Raw genomic sequence first — 21,675 nt, 5'->3', positions numbered from 1 at the left:
CCATTTCCTAGTACTTGAATTGTATGAGACGGAGCACCAGAGTTGGCAGAACAGCCCAGCAGCAGCTATTGCAACATTTCTAGATGAGGACAGTCTGCGTGGAGTAGAAGAGGTGCGCAGGGAAGGTTGGCTGAATTTTAGGGCCTGCGATTTGCTTCCCTTTCAGATTTTGTTTGCAGGGCAGGAAAGCTGCAGGGGTGGGCAGTGGGAGGAAGGATGGCCCAAAGCACCCCGTAGCCACGCCTGTCTCCAAGACTTGTAACTGGCTCCTGAGGTGGCCAGATGACACTGCCCCTCTGCTGTGTGTGTACATGTATGTGGGCGTGTACTGTGATGGAAGGTGACAGAGACAGGCTGCATGCTCTACTTGCGAGGACAGATTTGGGGAGAGCTCATTCTGAAACATTAAAGAAGATCCCATTCTCGATTATCCCTCTTAGTTTACAGAGGAAGAGTAAGGAGTAAGGAGACTTTCACTGAAACGAACTAGAGACAGACCACCCCAGCACACAGTTCTTCCGATTCTCAGACAGCACTTTCTCTAGCCCTGACATCCTCCAAGTACAATACCAGCACCACTGTCAGCTTCATCGACTGGGAACTTGAGAAAAAAAAAAAAAAAAGCATATTTTTGGGTGTGCCCACCCCAGACCTGCTAAATCGGAAATGCTGAGAAAAGACCAGCAATCTGACTTTTAGCAAGACCTGCAGGGAATATTCTGATGTAAAATTAAGTTCAAAAGTAAGAGTAGGAAGGCAAAATCTCTCAAGTGGGAAGAGGTGAAAACACTGCTATCCTCTTGGCCTCAAAGGAGAAACTGAGTGACACATTTCAGAAAAGCAGAGGGAACTGAGGGCGATGAGCCTGAAGAAAATTCCAGGGCAACAGTTGACTGCCTTGACTGATTGGAGACTGATTGAGACGCTGTCGAAATGGACAAGTGAAAAAACTGTGATGAGAGCTGTAAGATTGGGGTAAAAACGACTGAGAAGCACTGTCGAAGTTACTCATGGATAAAGTCACCCCAAGGAGACTTGATCCCCTATGTGGGGGGGTTCATCCAAAGATCTTGCAAATCATTCATGGATCAAACTGTATGAGGAATCTTAGGTTACCTTAAATGAAACTGCAGCCACTCAGTGAAAAAATCAGTAGTCACTGATGAGACTATTAGAATAACACGACTGACACAATGAAGCTTCAGATCTCATCAGCACGTGAAGGTGAGAAAGGACTTATACTGTACTGGAAAGTGTGAAAATCAAGAAGAAACTGGTTTGCAGACAGTCAATGTTTGAGCTTGAACATTTTCTTTCCTGTTTTCTTTCCCTTCTTGTAAGGGAGCAAGTATTAGCTATTTGCCAAGGAATACATCAGAATATTCCCTGCAGGTCTATCTTGCAGGTAGGTGGTAAACGGAATGAACATGTCTCTCACAATGTACTAGCAGTTGTGAATTTTAACTCTGGCTTTCTAGTTGCAGTTTAAACTAGATTAAGTTATTTGAGACGGAGAAGTCTAGTTTTAATATGCTGTTGTCTGGAGACTTAACATGTGACAATGGTGGGGGTCTTAAGTCAGTTACTCACAAACCCCCCAACCCCGCGCCCCAGCCTACTTCTCATGTTCTTTGGAAAGTAGAATCAGGGCTCTTGGAACACCCTGATACCAACTGGATATAAACACTATTCTCTAGTCATCCTCTTAACGTTTTCCTATGGAGCACCCCCACTCTATCCTGTATGTCTCAAAATGTATCCCGTATGTCTCAAAATGTCAGTTGTGGAGAACAGTGACGAAGGCGTTCCCATCAGTTAGGGAGGAGAGAGTACCCCACATGTGTGCATTCCTCATGTCTCCCAGGGCCCCCTCTTTTCCCAGAAAGTCACTGTGCTCATCCACATAGTCCTTAGTGGGATTAACAGAACCCACTGTCCTCATGAGCAGCAGGAAAAGGCAGAGTGCTTTTGAAAGACTTCTTTGGCCCTTCACTTCCAACCCAAGCTAAGCATTCTAGGCCACATCCTGTGGTTCCAATCAAGAGCAGAGTGTTCTAAGACCTCACAGAGCTTCCAACTAATTTTAAAATCCTTGTGACTCTGTGGTATTAAGATTCTTCCCTCTGCATCTGCCCCTACACTAGCCAAAATCAACATTATAAATTGCTAATTCTAAACTGAATGGCACTGCTAACATTTTAGGAATAGGCAAGGAGGGGAAATAACACACATACACACACACGGAGTTTTCATCCTTAAAAAGTTAAGGCACAAGGACTTGGAACATATCTGCAGGGGGTTTAAATACCTCTGCCCTTGGGCAAGATGGCCTATCTTGGGTAGAGGGCACTGGGACCTAAGTGGGCTTTGACCTCCCCTCTGCCACCATCACCACACCTGCTTTCTTCCCAGTCTTTGGGCTTCTTAGTTTCATTGGGTTTTATGCAGCGAATGTAGTGAGGTGTACATTTCATCAGGGTGCTCACCAGGTCATTGGCTTGTTTCTGGAAAGAAAGAAAAACAGTAGTTAGAAACCTGGACTTTCTCTAAAGCAGACCAGTGTTTAAAGGAAGCTCCAGAACCTCTAGTGTGAAACAGCTTGAAACTCATCTGCATGAGTACATGTTCATCAAATGGCATTTATGTCTACTGTACTTTAATGCTCTATTGACTTTTACAATGATTAACACTCTTTGAAGTGGCTCTGAAATTTGACTTTGGAAAATCAACTAGGTCTGGGCTCTCCCTGGTGATGCAATGGATTAGAGTGCAGCCCTATGAAGCTCACTGCAGCCCTTTAGTACAAGTTCAATCCCCAGCCAGGGAGGTGACCCACATGACACAGCAGACTTCTGTTTCACTGGCTGCTCCCCTCAGTAGTGTATTTCAGTACACCTGCCTATTCTGCTCCCCACTCTGTCTCTGGTGAATCCTCTCACCTCCCCCGCAACTCTGGTTGGTACCCCAGTTCTGTATGCATAAATAAATTTTAAAAAAATCAACTAGGAAAAAAAAATCAACTAGGTCTTTTTAGTACAACTAATAATATATAACAAGCACATATAGACAGCCCAGTAAATCTTAATATATAATTCTTTCTTTCTATGAGAAACTATGAAGCTTGCCAATTATTAATGAATGAAGTTAACTTTATTGCTTTTGCAAATCCACAGTTCTCATACTTCTAGGGTGGGCAAATTATTTGCAAGGATAAATCATCAATCTTTCTTGGTCATCCCACCAATGAAAAAACACCTTATTAAAATGATGGAAATCCATAGTTAAAGGGATAGGAGGGCCATAGAGCCTCAGAATCTGCAAATCTTTTTTTATGCCATTTCATATTCTTCCTCAGTATGTCTGTTCACAAAGCCTGCAGACTGAGTCTTGTCAATGTGCAGGCAACTTACTCCTTCCTGAAGCTAAAATATTCCATATAGAACCATCTCTCTCTACCAGTGCTATGCGGACCCAAAGTAGAACTAGGTTCAAGCAGAAAACACACACACACACACAGACACACATCCCTAATTGCTTGTGCTGCATTTCAAATCATGAATAGCAGGATACTTTGTTTGAAGAAACAGGAACAACACTTACATCAGCATCTCACCCCCCAACAACTGAGTACACCCTTCCCACGGATGGGACACACACACAAACTCTTCTCTGAGCAAATTAGTGTGGGGAGAGGAAACCTCAAAAAGAAAATAGAGAAGAGAGATCTTGAAAAGCCAGAAAACTTATTACAAGTCAGCAGAAGGGATTTGCTTGTAGCAGACAACCCTCTCTCAATTAAGGATCTTCCATTTTCATGGCTTTAGGAAATCTGAAACCCTTGAGAAAAACTCTTGGGTATCTTCAAAGCAAGGTAGTCACTGCTGAATTAAGTTTTCTGTTTAAATGTGCAGAATATAGCATTTTTGGGGTAATGCTAGACTCAAAAGCAGAACTGTGGAGGTTGCATGACCAAAGCAAAGCTTTACTGTGAAAAAGTAATCTGAATAATCTGTGTGGATGCAGACTTCACTTGAGCACAGATCTGATGATCTTTGCAACTGACAGTGAAGCTAAGTGGGGATGCAAAGTTGCTTATATCAAGGTTAGTCCTTAAGTCCCCAGCATCTTAATTTTTCACTTTGCATTTAATTAAAACTTAAATTTCTGGCCCTCCTTGGTGGCGCAGCAGGTTAAAGCGCAGCACTACCAAGCTAAAGCCACCTCAGCATGAGTTCAATTCCCAGTCAGGGAGTTGACCCACAAGGCACAGCAGACCTCTCCTGACCTGCCCGCTACTCCCTTCAGCAGTGTACTTTGTCAGTCTGCCTATTCTGCTCCATACTTGTCTCTGGTGAATCCTCTCACCACCCCTGAACCTATGGCCTGTACCCCAGTTCTGTAAGCATAAATTAAAAAAAAAAAAAAAAAAAAATCTGTCTGCCCAGGCTGCCCCTAAGTCACCACCACGGCTGCTTTGCCTTTTCTGTGACAGGGATCATCAGGGGGGCTGCATACCTGTTCCCAGATGCACGAGTGTGAGGAGGATTTGTTCCTACAGTCTGCCTCGCTGCGGAACCAGAGAAGAGTGAAAGGGACCGCCACTGAACCCAAAGAAGCAAGGGACACCAGGAAAGCCCATCCAAGCACCCCACCTGCTGACCTTTTGACAAGGCCACCAACAAGAGTCTTCAGCATCGTAACTGCACCTCGTGCCCCTCAGATGCCAAAACTTTGGGTGCTTTGGCCCTCCTTCAGGACACAAATCACATTGCCATGGAAATCTCAGCTAAAAGGTTAAGCTAAGAGTGCTGTTGGTATATTGCTACCTGCAAAAGTCAAATCCAATCAACTTAGTAGCTGAGTCCAAAAAGTAGTCCCCAGTTCAAACACTGCATGCTTGAAACTCTTGCCATACCTTGCTCCCTCAAGATCCAGTCTCACTTAGAGCTGCAGTACAACCCACGTTGTTCTCTTAGAGCTCAGTTCTACTTCTCTCTACCCAAGTGGCTCTTATTTCAATACTGGTCCTGTCCAGCCACAGCACTGGAGAATTTAGCGAAACCTCAAAATCAAGTATTCTTAAATATAGAACACTGTTAATTTGTGAAGATAATGGGAGTCCTAACCAAATGGGTATTCTGTTCATTAAGCCCTAGATCAGTTTTATCTTTCAGAGGATAAAGTATGTAGTAAAATACCCACCACTAAAGCTACCTTGAACATAAAATTAATTCTCCATCCAAAGAACTCAGGAAATCTTAAACGCCTACACTGCAGGGATTATCATTACGGTGATACTTAATGACACCTGCAAGACTGTGGATATGTAAGAGGTGCAAGATCTGGCTTTGTCAGTGCTACTCTAAGAGGTGTCTCAGAAGGGGGCTTAAAGCACGGAGAATTTTACTTCCACATGTGGGCAGAGCATCATGCCATACGTACGTCACATGCACAACGGTACCACTGGGGTGAGTATCTAGAATGCACTGTACCACTGCCCTAATAAGCTGGCTGACCTCCCCAGATGATAGTAATTCTTGCAGTCCTGCTGTCTTGAGTATACGCAGAAGGTGGCAATTTTAAACGTTAGTATATGAAGGAAAGAAAGGAGTCAAGTCTTCCGAGAGGAGAAAAAGTCTCCTATCACCACCCTCCTTTAATAGGGAATAAGTTCAGAAGAGATTCCAGACCACTTGAAAGTGAGTCATTGTACCCTTGATGATCTGAGCCCCTTGGATCTGAATGTGACAGTCTTGTGACTAGATTTTCCAGAGCTAGCACTTATCCAGGACCTTGAAATGAAGGCATGAGTCAGAAGCTTCACACAGACATTAATATCTGGGCCCTCATGAGAATTGCGTCTGCTTTTCACTCTCAACTCTGTTTCAGGGTATCCAATCTAGAGCCCATTCCTGGACTGCTAAACTTCTCTGGTTTGTTCAACATGGGTGTCCCTAACCCCAGAAGCCACCACCCTCCAGGTTGAGTCCAGATTTTATCTGACTTGTTCTAGGAAACCAGAAGGTTTCAAAGTTGATCCTTTTATTCTAGCCAGTGTCCTTGTCCTCAGGAAACTCATCAGGGACTGGGCAAGCAGGTTTCCAAACAAGAAACACACACAGAAGAGCCAACAGAACACACAATAATAACCATGCCCACAAAGCTGGGGTGACCCAAAAGGGCGCTGTGAAAGGGACCTGTGGGAGGTAGACACAGAGGGACTGAGGGGGACAGACAGTCTAGGAGGGGAGCCAGCACATACACATACAAGTGTCCTCTTAGAATACACAGAGATGAGGGCCCTCCCTGGTGGCGCAACGGGTTAGATGCAGCACTGCAAGCTGGCCAGATGCTTCAGTGCAAGTTCGATCCCCAGCCCAGAAGGTGACCCACATGGAACAGCAGACCTCTCTTGACCCATCTGTTATTCCCTTCAACGGTGTATTTTTCAGTACATCTGCCTGTTCTGCTCCCTACTCTGTCTCTGGTGAATCCTTCCACCTCCCCTGCACGTCTGGCCTGTATCCCAGTTCTGTATGTATGTATACATATATACATGCATGCATACATACATACATACAAAAGAATACACAGAGATGATAGGGTAAAATCTGCTAAAAGGGGTCAACTGGGTGGTAAAACTTGAAATTGAACTCTCAGTGATGAATATATTATATATACAAATGTTGATTTTATAATGAAATACCCCAAAAACTTCTATAGTATCATAATATAATGATACAATAAAAGCTTAAAAATAAAGAACTGCATCAAGATGAGTGTGACAGAGAGGAAACTGACAGTAGAATGTCAGAAGATCACATGCATTGTGTGCTTAGTAAGTTTTAGCAGTGTGCTAAAATGCCTTAGGGTTATGGAGTTGAATCATCATGGAACTCCTTGAAGATTAAGTACTAAGATCTTCATTTTACAGGTAAAGCAAAAGAAGCAGTGGGGGATTTTCTGGCAATCACACAGCTTATAAAAGCTAGAGCTGGGATTTGAACATATGCTATCAAACCCCAGAGTCTTACTCTTCATCATTTGGTGGTCCTGTTGATTATTAAAGCTGGGGTGGCATTTAAGTGGTATAATTTTTTTTTTAAAGATTTATTTATTTGTACAGAACTGTGGTACAGGTCAGAGATGCGGAGGGCGAGAGGCTTCACCAGAGACAGAGTGGGGTACAGAACAGGCAGATCGACGAAGTACACTGCTGAGGGGGGCAGCGGGCAGGTCAGGAGAGGTCTGCCACGCCATGTGGTCACCTCCGGGGCAGGCGGGAATCGAACTCATGCGGAAGTGGCTTAAGCTTCTTGGTGTTGTGCTTTAACCCGCTGCGCCACCAGGGAGGGCCCTTAAGTGGTATGATTTTTAAAAAACTAGTGACTACTTTTCAAAGAATACCACCAAGTATATTTGGAAACAACTCAGAATTCAGAGTCTAACAGGGGACAATGAGTTTTACCACGGGATGGCCCAGATGCCACAGTGCATGCCCTCCTCAGGGGGTCCCCGAGGAGCATGGCAGGAATTCCAATTTGAGAGATGGGGGTCAGTGACCGGGAACCTGCAGAAAGGGGCTGCGAGAGCCAGTGAGGAGGGTGTATAAATTAAAGACCCAGGAGAATTTTTGGTATGAAAAGTTTCACAATTGGCCATATTTAGGTTCTGGCTGGGAAACTGTCTTCAAAACCCAAATGCGACTCTGAATCACAAGATGTTCCTGATTGTTTAATGTGAAGTCTTCCAGATTCAGTTGAAATCAGTTTCCTCTTAGAAAGTAGCTGATTTTCATCTGCTGACTATTAAGCTACTTAACATCCATTTGGGGTTTCAGTACAGCCAAGTCCAATCCATCTCGCATCCTATAACCTTGTGCAGGCAGACGCCTTACTTCTGTGTATCTTATAACCCTTCACACTCACTGACCTCATCCTGGCCCGGGGGTCTAGTTCCTGACTCCTACAAACCCTTGCTTCTGCTAGACATCTATGAACTTCTCAAAATAGAACCAACCTTTATTTTGCTTCCGGCAGTAGTTGGGCGCCCTTTCTTGTCAGCTTGCAGATTTTCCGGAAATAAAGATTTTATAAAAGGTCTGGAAAAAGAGAAAGCAAATGGATTAGTAATTACTAAGTGTGTCGGGGGCTGAAAGCCTGCTTCCATCATGACTGGGGAGGAGGACTGCCCAGAGGTCCAGGACCTTGGCTACAGAAAGGCCGTGTGACTCAAAGCACAAGCCATCCAGGTACGAACTGGGCAAATGAGTCTTGGATGAAAGAAATACAGGAATCCCGAGATATAAGCATCTTGGAGACGGAGCCTGGAGAATAAATTTAAAAGCTGCTTTTCTGATTTCCCTGCTCACTTAATTGGAGGCACACCTTGACAACAGGACACCCTGAGTGGGGCCAGGAGAGTTTTGCTGAAATAAGAACTACAAGATAGGGCTCTCCTTGGTGGCACAATGGGTTAAAGCACTGCACTATGAAGCTCTCCGAAGCCACTGAAGCACTAGTTCAATCCCTGGCCAGGGAGCTGACCATGGTGTGGCAGACTTCTCCTGACCCGCCCTCTGCTCCCCTCAGCAGTGTACTTCAGTCCATCTGCCTGTTCTGCTCCCCACTCTGTCTCTGGTGAATCCTTTCACCCACCACACCTCTGGCCTGCACCCCAGTTCTGTAAGCATAAATAAATAAATCTTAATTAAAAAAAAAAAAAAAAGACCAGATAGATCAGAGCTCAGAGACCTGTGGAGTTATCCAGACCTAGTGCCAACATTTCAACCTGGGTGTTCCAACACACTGTGGGGTACCATGCAGCCTCCGTAACCTTTTTGCCCACTAGATGCCAGCTGCACACTCTCTCCAGTTGCCCAGCCAACCCCAAACGAAAAATCTGGATAAATTCTGTTTGTGAGTATTAAGTAATTTTAAGCAGAACCATTATAACTCATGAATGCTTTGTCTGCTGTAAATAGTTTTGTTAAGACTTCTAATAGAGCTGCATTTATTATTTACACGCCTGCCTCGTCAGGACCCAGGGCAGTACAATGCCTTCATCACCTTGACATCTGGAGGATGGTCTGCTACCCAGAAAAGCCACAATAAACATTTGCTAAATGAAATGATCTGTGTAAATGAGCAACCTGACACTCAAATTCCATTCCTCCTAAATGGCTTTTTTGGGCATCTTGTCTTTTTTAGGAAGTCTCCCCAGCAATCTACTTTTAACTTGACCAGACATAATTATAGATTTTTTTTCTAGCAAATGTGTTTACTAAATGAGAGACTATGTTTATAAGATAGAGTTTATGTGAAACCATCAATAGCTCTGGAACTTGGCAGTGATTTTAATAATTAAAAAAAAAAAAAGTCTCTGAAAGCCTGTCTGCTCTTAACTGTCATAAAACCCACAAGATAGGACTGCAGCTCACCTGACCTTTTCAGAGAAGAACAAATAGATTTTGTGTGTCAGAATCTCCAAATGGGGGATGTGAAGGCAAAGAAGTACAGGGGTGAAGAGAGGAGGGTTGGGGCAGAGGTAAAAGTTGTGGTAGAGGGGAAGAGTGAAATGTAGCAGAAAACTTCCAACGAGGGCATGAAAAGGAGTTAGTTTTTCTTTGATTGCAGTTAAGTCCTTTCTAGGAAATCTTTAGACTCACTGCTATTTATGACGGAAGTTAACCTTGACATTGTGGCCATTCAAGAAATAGAGGCTAAAAGAGCAGTTATTAACTGAAGGCAGCTCCAGTTAGTTTCCAGCTGTAAAATCTGAAAAACTACAATACTGTACTTGCCTGGCATGTATAGGCCTGACCATGTAAGTTATGTCTCCTATTTATTGCCTAGGATCTTGTGAATCTTTGTAGGGAAGTTAGCAGAAAAGGATAGAGCGGAGCTGGTGCTGGAAGCTGCAACAACTTGCAAGGAAGCTGTCCCTACTGCTTCTAACCCCTACTGTGTAAGACAGGTTCGAGGAGCAAGAACAGAATTCTGAGGCCATCCATTCTTTGCAGGTCGCCTCTGTCAGAGTTCTTGAGACACTTCCTCAATGCTTCTAGGAATAAGGTTAACATGAATCTTGCTAAATTGTTGGGGGGTTTTTTTGTGTGTTTTTTTTTTTTAAGTTGAGCAATCATGAGAATTCTTCGGCTGATATTTCAAGGACAAAGAATCACAAAACCAGACTGTTATACAGCAATAAAACCCTTGAAAACGATAAAGTTAGGAGTCCTGAAGGGTGTGCAGTGAACACATGGAATATGGGGAGGGGAGTGTTTGGGGTAGGAGGGGGAGGCTGAAATTGGAAAACCATTTTGAGTAAACGAAATCCTCAGTGAGGACCCAGATCCAAATGTTCAAGGGAACAGAATGATTCAAGTTGTCAAGTTTCATAAAACTAATACCCCTTTCACACAGGGGACACACTTACAGCTCGCTGCTTTGCATAAGCTCAATCAGATCCATGAACAGCACATCACGGTTCCGTTCACAAAAGCCATCCATGTCGTAGGACACCTGGCCAGGCATGGAAAGAAATCTAATTATGTCCTTTTCATTTTATTGAACAACAAATCCACATGGCAAGGCTATGCTCACCAGCATGTGTGGATTTCTGGAAGTAGCATTTGGAACGCTTGAACTGTCACAGGAAGGGTGTCGTGTTTTATTTAGCTTATTACAAAATTGGTGAGGGATAGTATTTGGATGCTGATGAATGGACCTGGCTGCCTTCACCACCAGGTGATCTAGGCAGGACCTGGCTCCATCTCTCACGATTACCTACCCCTTCTTCTCCCAGATCCATAGGAGTATCTCATAACAAACTTCATTCTTTCCTATATTTGAGCTAAGATGGAATAAAAGAAAACTCTGATGCTTGTGAATCCAGTGCACTATACCAAATAAGCTGAAGTTTTGCCATTTCTCCTACACATGGTGTCAGAGCTGAACCAATTCAGTTAAAATCTCATGCTCAGGGGGCCAGATTAAAATCATAAAGGGAATTCCCACAGATCTAAGAAGTCCCCTGTTACCAGGACCTCAATTTACTGCCATTAGCATTGCCAGCACCACAAAAAGTGGCATATGCAGTAGGCACCCAATATTCATGTATTTTGTGAGAATAAACACCCAAAGTGAGCTCTGCAGGGACAGGTAAGGAATGCAAACTTGTGACTGCATCTGGAGCTAAGAAAAATCCACTCCTTCAGCAGCTAATATATGTCAATTCATGTCTATAGTATTTTCATGGTTTGCACTTACAGTAAGGATGACTCATGCTTTGAAACGTGCAGCAGTTTCTACTCTGTTTTTGTTTGCTCCTCTATGTACTTCATAGGTCCCACATTGTGGCTTTAAAAAGAAATGAGTGGGGCCCTCCCTGGTGGTGCAGCAGGTTAAAGCATAGTACTAAGAAGTTTAAGCCACTTCAGCATGAGTTCAATCACCACCTGCCCCGGAGGTGACCCACATGATGCAGCAGACCTCTCCTGACCCACCCGCTACTCCCCTTAGCAGTGTACTTCTTCAGCTGGCCTGTTCTGCTCCCCACTCTGTCTCTGGTGAAGCCTCTCACCACCCCTGCACCTCTGGCCTGTGCCCCAGTTCTGTATGCATAAATAAATAAATCTTAAAAAAAAAAAATGAGTGAGCCCTCCTTGGTGGTGCAATGGGTTAAACACAGTACTGTAAGCTGGCCACAGCCGCTTCAGTACAAGTTCGATCCCTGGCCCCGGAGGTAACCCACATGGTAGAGCAGACCTCTCCTGTCTCACCAGCTGCTCCCCTCAGCAGTGTATTTAATTGATCTGCCTGTTCTGCTCCCCACTCTGTCTCTGGTGAAGCCTCTCACTGCCTTTGCACTTCTGGCCTGTACCCCAGTTCTGTATGGATAAATAAAGGAACCTTAAAAAGAATCAATGAGTGTTCTATGAAGGAGATAGGGTGAGACAGATGAAGCCCCCTGGATACTGCTATTAGTTACATCCTGTAGAAAACAGATAACAGAACAGAAGACTTCAAACACGGAGGCGTGGAAAAGGCTAGGTTTCCTGTTGGGCGCTGCTCTCTGGCCATACCTTCCCCGCGTAATGGTGAATAATGAAGCCCTGGTTCCAGCTATTGAAGTGTTCGTGACTCCCGATCTGCATCTGAAGTTTCTGGAGCAGCGTCTGGTCTGCGCCCTCTCCAACCGCGTGCATGGTGGCACACACGTCGTCCAGGATACTCATGATCCCAGGAGGGTTCTGATGGGACCAAGAAGGTAAAGTCCCCCAATCAGTGACTATTCTAAAATATACAATGCTTATCGAGTCTTTTATTAAGCCAGGAAACAGTGCCCTAGCATTCAGATACCATCTCCAAAGTCAGCCTTTTCCTTTGGGCAAGAATGCAGTTAATAATCCCAAATGGGAGTCACCACTTAAATCTACTGATGGAGAAAGTCCAATTTCTGGGAAAAAAAGTTTGGCTCTCCCTGTTGTTCTATTCAAAGTCATATACAGATCATAATCTGCTAGCTCCTATTTGAGCTAAATTGATGTAAGAAAATCCAAAAGAAAAACAAAAACATTTTTCCGTCAGCCCTGATGCATTTGTTAATGTTGCTTTTTACCTATGTCACCATGCTTTACCCAGAGAACTCATTCTAACCACGTGTCACATTCTCCACATTTTACAGTCACTCCATGTCTGTTGTGAGACATAGTATTTTAATGGCTGCATTCCCTAGCTCTGATAGGATATAGCTTATTTGATGACTGAATTGCCTATGGGTGTTTTCACTTTTTAGGTTAAGAAAAACAGCAGTGTCCTGCATGCTGCCACATCCCTTTACTTAATTTTGAATAACTTCTAAGGCTAAAGTCTTACAAAGTATATGAATGAAAGACAGGCTCAATTTTATGGCTCTTCATAGGCTATGCCACCAACGTAAGTGACAATTGTCATCTCTTGGAATCCAGTTAGAAGTTCCATTTGTCAATTGATACTTTGCTCTACTATAAATCTTGATATTTTCAAGAACAGATCTTTACAGCTCTATTTTCACATCTATAGAGCTCTATTTTCCCAAATTAATGTAATTGCTACTAAAATTTTCTGCTATCAGAGTTGTCATTTTGCCTATTCTAAAACAGTAACAGGGAACACTAAAGCAGGCTAATACTTACAATTTTATTCTCTATGAGGTCACACACAATTTTGTTATTGAAGTACTCAATGGGTGTCCATCTTATTCCCTCTTGAACATATTCTTCCTGTAGGACAGAGGCAGGAGTCATTATTACCCACTGGAGGTTAGCTGGTGGGCTGCACAAGTGGATGTGAAAGGCATGTAATTCACCATGAAAGAAAAACTTGAATGCCCTTCCATAAGACCTGGGCACTTAATTTTTTTTTTTTTTGAAAAGGAATAGGAAAGGAACATTTGATTGGTAATTCTTATGTTTGCGCCACAAGAAATTCCTACTACATATTCATTTTTCTTACATATAAAAATGGTATTTTAACACGGCTTAACCTGCAGGTCCAGTTACAGATACATCTCTCAGAATTTATACAGAGAGCAGAACACATCAGCATGTGCACTCGCAAGGGGGAGGCCCTCACTCAGGTTCATCGTCCACTTAACTTAATGAATACGCAAACTCTTGTTTTCTCCTTCCTCACCAGGCTTGTTTTGGTAGCTTCCTTTGCTGGCTTATTCTTCTTTCTAGATCTTTATATGGTGGAGTCCCAGAGCCTAACCTTTTAGCCTCCTTTTCAAGGAGATTCAGTCAATTATGGCCCTACTGGTTTCAACCCCCAGTGTCTTCTCTAGTGAAAACCTTCCCACCGAGTCCCAGCGATGTACATTGCATGTAGTGGCATTTCCTCTGGAATGAATTCTAGCCCTCAAAATGTAACCTGGTCAGGAGCATTCTGATTCCTCCTTCCCCCACCATCTCCAACCCACTGCTCCCCTGTTCTTACCCTTCAGCAGACAGTCTCACTCTGGTCCTGTTATTCAAACTGCTAAGGTTTAGAATGACCCTTGTTTCTGCTTTCCTTCTTAGCTTATTGCTACTTACTTTGAGCAAGATTTGTTGGCTCAATTTGTAAAATTTATACAGAATCTGGGCTCTCCCTGGTGGCACAATCGGTTAAAGTCCCACATTAGGAAGCTCTATGAAGCCACTGCAGCACGAGTTCAATCCCCCGCCAGGGAGCTGACCCACACGGCGTGGCAGACCTCTGCTGACCCGCCTGCTGCTCCCCTCAGCAGTTTACTTTGTCGATCTGCCTGCTCTGCTCCCCACTCTGTCTCTGGTGAATCCTCTCACTCACCACACCTCTGGCCTGTACCCTAGTTCTATAAGAACAAATAAATCTTTAAAAAAAAAATCTATACAGAATCTTACCCCTTCTCACAATGTCAGCACCTCTGATGATAGTGTCAATGTCCCTGCCATTTTTTCCTACTACAGTAGTCTTCTAATTGGTTATTAAAATTTCTGTTGACCCACCCAATCCTATATGTCAATAGATCCAGAGTAGACTTTAAGAAAAATGAAATCTCTATAAATTATGTCACTCTGTGCACAAAATTTCTCCAGTGTTTTCCCATCACATTTACATTAGGCTTTTGCCAAGCCCTGCAAAGTTCCTACAAGATCTAGCCTCTGTCACCTCTCCCATTTCAGTCTCTACAGTGCTTGCTTTGCTCTACTACCTAGAAGTGGTGGATAGCTAGAACTCTAGGTTAGAGGTTTATGTGACAATCACTAGTCAATGGCATTTCTAAGCAAAGGCATAAACACTCATAACTAAATGCTCCCCAAATAATCTTTGATATGCAGAATAGGTTGCTTAAGTTTCCCTAAATATTTTTTTGAAGATTTATTTATGCATACAGAACTGGGGTACAGATCAGTGGTGCAGAAGTGGTGAGAGGATTCACCAGAGACAGAATGGGGAGCAGAACAGGTCAACTGATGAAGTACACTGCTGAGGGGAGCGGTGGGCTCATCAGGAGGGGTCTGTCGCGCCATGTGGGTCACCTCCAGGGCGGGGATCAAACTCATGCTGAAGTGTCTTTAGCTTCTTAGTGCTGTGCTTTAAACCTGCTGCACCACCAGGGAGGGCCCCTAAAAATTTTTTTTAAAAATACTTCTTTATTTATGCATACAAGAACTGGGGTGTAGGTCAGGGTGCAGGGAGTGAGAGGATACAGAGACAGACAGAATGGGGAACAGAATATGCACATCTACTGAATTACACTGCTGAGGGAGAAGCAGGTGAGACTGGAGAGGTCTGCTGGGCCATGTGGGTCAGTAATCTCCCTAGTGGGTGTCTAACTTATGCCTCAGTGGCTGGTGCTAGCTTGCTAAGTGCTGATACTTTAACCCCTACACTACCAGAGAGGCTCAGTTTCCTTAAAATTTCATATCCATCTAAAACCTCATAATGTGAAGTTTGGGAAATAGTATCTTTGTACATACAACTAATTAAGAATTATAAAAGTGAAATCATCTTGGATTAGAGCAACCCTAAAGCTAACAATAGGCATATTAATAAGAGAAAGGCAAGGGAGATTTGACAACAGAGATACACAGAAAAAGGCCAGTGAAGAACAAAGAAGAGGTTAGAGTTCCCGCAATCACAAGACAAGGAATGCCAATAGCTAGAAGAATGGATTTTCAGGCTACTGACACTTTCATTTTGGTCACCGGCCCTCTGAACTGTGAGAGTGAACATTTCTATTGTTTTAAGTGACCTGCTTTGTGGCAACTTCATTACAGCTAAGACTTTTTATTTTTAATTACTTCTAGCAATCAAAAACGATATGGAATCTAGAATAAAAGGAACCTACATTGGACTTTCAGAAGAAACTATAAGGAAGGCATATAACCTCAAGCCAGAATCAAAACACAGGTTGCCTAAATACATATGTTATGGGGAAGATTAAAAGTAGAGTGAATCTCAGAAAACCAAGTTGTTCCTTTGGAACAAACTGTACGCCACAGACAATTGTGGTGGATTTCAGTGTTCCTTCCCACTTGGTCAGTGAGTCAGAGTAGGAAAAGCAGTCATTATAAGTCTAACTTTATAGCGCCATATGCTTCAAGGAGAAAGAAAATGTAGTAGATGATGTTCATATTCTTATAGACTAAAACGTCACACGGGCATATGGTTCTACTGCTTGAATTTTTAAAATATTTTTTAATGAAACTAAACCTTGAATCAGTTACTGAAAGAGGTAAATCAATATGGTTCAAATAGGTAGAACACAATGAAGGAAGAGGGACTCCTTACCTGTTCTGCTTTTAGTGTCAGTTCAATAAAAATCTGCTGTAATTTTTCATTAACAAAATTGATGCAGAACTGTTCAAAGCCGTTTTTCTGAAAGACAAAGTTATTTGCATGTAATTTTTTTCTACAAAATAGTGGTACTCAGGTGATTAGTGAAATGCTTCATGTTGAAAAGCCTTAACAGAAATGTTGGAGGCTTCAGTAAAAAGCAGCCTAGCTTGCATTTAGGAGAATCTAATTTGGTAAAGGTATATGAAGAACTCGCAAAGACAAAAAATGAGCCATAAGGCCTATTTTTCATTGCTTAGGATTATTCTTTCAAGTCAGATGAAATGTGTCACTCTACCCAGCCTCCAATTATTCCAAATGTTCTTACCTGGAATATTTCAAAGCCATAGATGTCCAGGACACCTATGTTGTATTCTTCATGATCCTTCTCCATTGCTTTGTTGATGGACTAGGAGAAAGTAACCAGCATGTTAATTATTTCCTTTTCTTTCATACTGTAAATGAATATAGAAGGAAGAAAGTAGAACAAGATTGCACACAGCAAATACTATTGCCTTTTAGAAACAGGACAAAGAGACAGGTGAATTGCTATTTAAAAAGGATCTCAGTGTAACCTAACCTCTGGGAAACCATCAGGAGCTATGGTAAAAACAATTTTTTTTTGCTTAGTGACGAAAACTATTAATTTTAGTCAGAATTAGCTGTGTTTTTTTTCCCCCCAGGAAGTTTTGAAAATTTTGAGAAGTAAAACCCGGTTTGTCGCAATATAAAAGAATCAGTATTACAAGATGTGTAAATATTTCAATTGCCCAATGCAACAATCACCGAACGCAATATGCCACTGACATTAAAGAGAAGACAGACTCTGTCCTCAAGAACTTGTAGAGTACATTAGCCAACTGTGGGCAGTGGTGTCAGAAATTACTATTAAAGTGATAATAATCAAAGCAGCTCACATGTATTTATCATCTGTCTGTCTAGACTTTGCTAAGAGTTTTCCATGTGCTATTTTATTTAATTTACATTACAATCCTCATAACAGTGATAGCATAATCCCATAAACCAAAATGATAAGAGGCAGAGTTTGGGATTAAATTTAAGTAGTATGATGCCTGAATCTGTGTTCAGATCACTTTGAGACATGCAACTCAATGGAACAGAACTAATGATAGGGAGCCTCCTTGGTGGCACATGGGTAAGTCTCAGCACTATGAAGCTATCGCAGCCACTGCAGCAGAAGTTTGATTCCTGGCCAGCGATCTAACCCACATGACTCAGCAGACCTCTCTGGTCAGGCCTGCTGCTCCCCTATACAGTGTATTTCAGTCAGTCACCCTGTTCTGCTCCCACTCTGTCTCTGGTGAGTCCTCTCACTGACCCACACACCTCTGGCCTAATTCCAGCTCTTGTATGCATAAATAAATATTTATTTTTAAAAAAAGAATTAATGATATAATAGGGTAGGTGTCCATTAGAGGGGGTTATGGGGGCTCAAGGGAGGGAGGAATTAAAGAGAAAAGTTCCTGGAGGTAGTGGTACCTGGAAGAATTCTGAATTACCAGAGGTATTTTCAACGCAAAGAAAACAACACATACTCTTTGGTGAGTGTATGAATAATGGTACATAGCACTTAGCAAGTTCCCGTTAAATGTCAGCTCTAGCTGTTGCTAGTTAACACTTTCATAGGGCATCCATCCCTTTTCACAATGTAAACAGAAAAAAAAAAATGAGGGAAAACAGAACGGAAATAATATGGAAGTTTCTGGCCTGGAAGCTACACTCAACAAAGAGAGATGAGATCTAGAACCTGCTCTGCAAAACTCAATTTTTAACTAGCATTAGGCAACCCCACCAATAAGGAGGCTAGCATCCCCTTGTCAATAAAACAGAGGGCTGGACAAGCTAAAAGTCTCACTATTATTCAGTATGACCCTGATCTTCCCAAGCAATTTCATCCTCAAGTCACAAAAAGTAAACAGAATGACCCCACCCTGCTCTGCCCTACCTACTCAGCCAGACTTAACCCAACCTTAAGCCTCCTGGTTGTTGTTGCCTGGACTCAAATGTGGACTTTCTAGATCTAACGGTCACTCTGTTACCCCTTAACTAGGGCCCCCCCCTAGGGTTCTTTCTAACGTAAATATAGAAAAGATAGAGAAGACTAGCTAGGAGTTCTGGCAAATTACCTGGGTTTAATTGTGTGACCTTGGACCAGAACTCCCCTCTCTGGGCTTTAATTAACTTATCTGTAGAGATAATTATATCTAAGTCATAGGGCTGTTGTTAAGAATTGAGTTTTTTTTTTTTTTCTAAAAAGCTCTGAACAGTATCTGGCACATAGTAAAAGCTATTTATGTGTTTGCTATTATTACTCTACCACTTGGAGGCTATGTTAAGTAGACTACCACAGGCAATTCTACCCACTGAAAGACTAATTTTCAGAATCTATATGTGGTACATATACATAAACATGTATATACATACATATATGTATGTATAGTTATATAAAAATGTGGGGGGGGGGCAGATTATGCCATCCAAAAAAAAAACCATGGCAGTTCAAAGTATATCCACAAAGCCTTTGAAAAATCTTTCCTTCAAGAGGTAGAATCAAGTTCGCTCACCTTTAGGTGTGGGCTATACTTAGTGACTTGCTTGTCATGAAAAGAGTATGTCAGAGTGATAATAGTTTGTCCAAGATCAGGACATTAAAAGCTTGGTAGCTTCTTCCTTGCTCTCTTAGATCACTCACTCTAGGGAAATCAAATGGCATGTGGTTTGTACAGTCAGGCAGTGAAAAGAAACCTAAGGGGCCCTCCCTGGTGATGCAACGGGTTAAAGCACTGCACGATGAAGCTCTCTGAAGCCACTGCAGCATGGGTTCAATCCATGGCCAGGGAGCTGACCCACATGGCATGGCAGACCTCTCCTGTCCCACCCTCTGCTCTCCTCAGCAGTGTATTTCAGTAGATCTGCCTGTCTTGCTCCCCATTCTGTCTCTAGTGAATCCTTCCGCCCACCACACCTCTGGCCTGTACCCCAGCTCTATAAATGTAAATAAATAAATCTTAAAAAAAGAAGAAGAAGAAGAGCCTAAGAAGCAAAAATCAAGTGTCAAGGCAATAGTCAAATAAGTGCGAGGTCTTGGGGAAGGGACCGCTGGCAAGCCTGAGGTAGCACCTCAGCTGCAATATTGTGCTAGAATCAGAGCCACCAGCTAAGCCACTTCTCAAAAGCTGACCCGCAGAAACAGGGAGAGAATAAGTGCTTATTGCTTTAAATCACTAAGCTTTGGGTTAATATGTAACACATGATAGATCACAAAAATCGGTAAGCTCAAAAGTCAAGAAAGGTTCATCATGCTCATGGTTTCCTCTTTCTGGTCAGTCGTCTGGCTTTCCTAAATATTTTGTCCACAAAGAAGCTTTAATTAATGGAAAGAATTTCCATCTAAAGAAGGTTGAGTGGAAAATTCTAGAAGTGAAAGCAAGATTCAATGATCCAAGAATAAAACCATAAAAAGTGGGGGAGTAAGATTATGATTCTAAAGAATGAGCCAAACATAAAAACTAAACCTTCGATAATTTTACTCTCTATAGTGAAACTATAAAGGCTCATCACAAAAGCATGTCAACCTGTGTTTACTTACATCTACCAAGAAATCAAAGACCCGGGCGTGCAGAGCCTTGGCGAGGGCATCCCTGGTGTAACAGGCCTGCTCCACGTTCAGGGTCACGTGGATCGACTCTGACTTGCCGCCCCACTTGCTGTCCATCTGCCGGCTGGTTAACTTTTCTTTCAGCCGGTCCTGGTTTATCCCCAGGAGATAGGCAGGAAAAGCTAAAACTATTGAAAACAAAATAAAACATGATTATCTTTCAGAAACTTAGCAATTCACCTCACAAACAGGTGAAGACACCTGCATCTGTGTGTGCAGAGGAACATCTTGACACCATTATTAGCCCCCAAGAACACTCCCTCCAGGGAAGGCTGCTTATCAGCAATCCCACACACATCCATCCACTTTGTTTTTTCCAATTGTTCTATTATATGAGTCAATTCCTATGATGACTGAGACTTCAAATAACACAAATCAGTGATCCAAGAAGGATGGCAAACCAGTCCCTCCTACTGAGATCACAGCTAAATGCCTAAAATGGACATCTCTCCAAGTTTGCAGCAAGACAGCCCGGAAGGAACTAAATCAAGAAACATTTCTTTGGCTCCAAATATTGTTTTCTTCCTTTTTGGTACAGTGTTTTCATAGCACCATTCCCAAAGAACCCGGAGCACCTGGTATCCCTGAGTTCATAAGTACAACCAAAATCATCTATATATTGAGTGACTATTATGTGGAGGGTTGCTAAAATGAAAGGACAGGACACAAGAAATCCTGGAGACAGTATCTAGATAAAGCAAATAGAGCTTACCAAGTAAAGAGGCCAACTGCATGACCCAGATAGTAGAGTTGGAGGGAATTTAGAGCAGAAAGATACTACTACTGGTTGGAGTGGTTGGGAAAGTGGTTTGATTTCAGTGAGGTTTATCCTAAGGGATAAACAGGATTTGTACAGATGCAGAGGAGAAAGAAGGGCAAATGATGGGGAAGAGAATGGGCAAAGATGAAGAGTCAGGACTGCTCAAGAACAGTGAGTAGACCAGCACTGGCTGCAGCTCAAAGTTATGGCGACAATGAAAACTCTGATGGAAGAGCTCGTGTATTTTGGCTGAAGGTACAGGGATGTGGATGGAAGGAGCATTGCAAAACTTCTCTAGAACCATAGATAAACAGGGAGAGAAATAGAGAGTATCCAGCCTGCCTGTCCCACTGTACAAATTAATGGCATCATTTATGGTCTACAGGTAGAAGAGCAGAAGTTCTCAGTCTCAGCAACTTGTTTCAGGTCACAAAACACACCAAGAGAAGGGCTAGCAATACAGATGGATCTTCTAGTCAAAACAATCTAAGGTGAATCAACAAGCCATTTGTTGGACATGAATGAAAGCTCAGATTTTTCCCGTTATGAATAAGACTTTTATGAATACAAATCAAACTCCTGAACTTGAATATCTGTCTTCTTTCTCTGCAAAAAGCTTTACTAAAATTTTCTGATAAAAGGATAACATTAAAGTCCTGAGGATAATGCTAAAAAATCACAAGATTCCCAATAAAGAGTGATTGAGTTTCACAGATGGTGTTAGAATGTAATGACATTTCTCAGTATATACCTTCCAGTGTTACTAAATCAGTGAACATATTTTGAAAAACCAGAGTGTCAGAACAAGGTATCCTTTATCTGTATGAGTGTTTCACAGAAATGCTTTAAGCCATAGAAAGACTTCCTTTTACAAAGGGCATCTGAATAGA

General features: G+C 42.5%; 1 protein-coding gene across 1 annotated transcript in view; it reads right to left on the bottom strand.

Annotated features, from left to right (window-relative positions):
• Positions 1–21,675, bottom strand: part of MYO1E (myosin IE) — a 193,963-nt gene that overhangs the window by 47,512 nt on the left and 124,776 nt on the right. Inside the window, exons 10-17 of the mRNA XM_004687732.2 lie at positions 19,957–20,153; positions 16,675–16,755; positions 16,302–16,388; positions 13,178–13,264; positions 12,086–12,253; positions 10,438–10,523; positions 8,020–8,101; positions 2,398–2,504 (exon numbers count right to left, since the gene is read on the bottom strand). Coding sequence (XP_004687789.1) covers positions 2,398–2,504; positions 8,020–8,101; positions 10,438–10,523; positions 12,086–12,253; positions 13,178–13,264; positions 16,302–16,388; positions 16,675–16,755; positions 19,957–20,153 — 895 coding nt within the window. The remainder of the gene's footprint in view (positions 1–2,397; positions 2,505–8,019; positions 8,102–10,437; positions 10,524–12,085; positions 12,254–13,177; positions 13,265–16,301; positions 16,389–16,674; positions 16,756–19,956; positions 20,154–21,675) is intronic.

This window comes from Condylura cristata, unplaced genomic scaffold (assembly GCF_000260355.1).
Source record: "Condylura cristata isolate star-nosed mole 26May11 unplaced genomic scaffold, ConCri1.0 scaffold00023, whole genome shotgun sequence".
NCBI classification, from domain to species: domain Eukaryota; kingdom Metazoa; phylum Chordata; class Mammalia; order Eulipotyphla; family Talpidae; genus Condylura; species Condylura cristata.
Note: the sequence above shows the minus strand (reverse complement) of the source record. Positions and strands in the feature narration are given on the sequence as shown.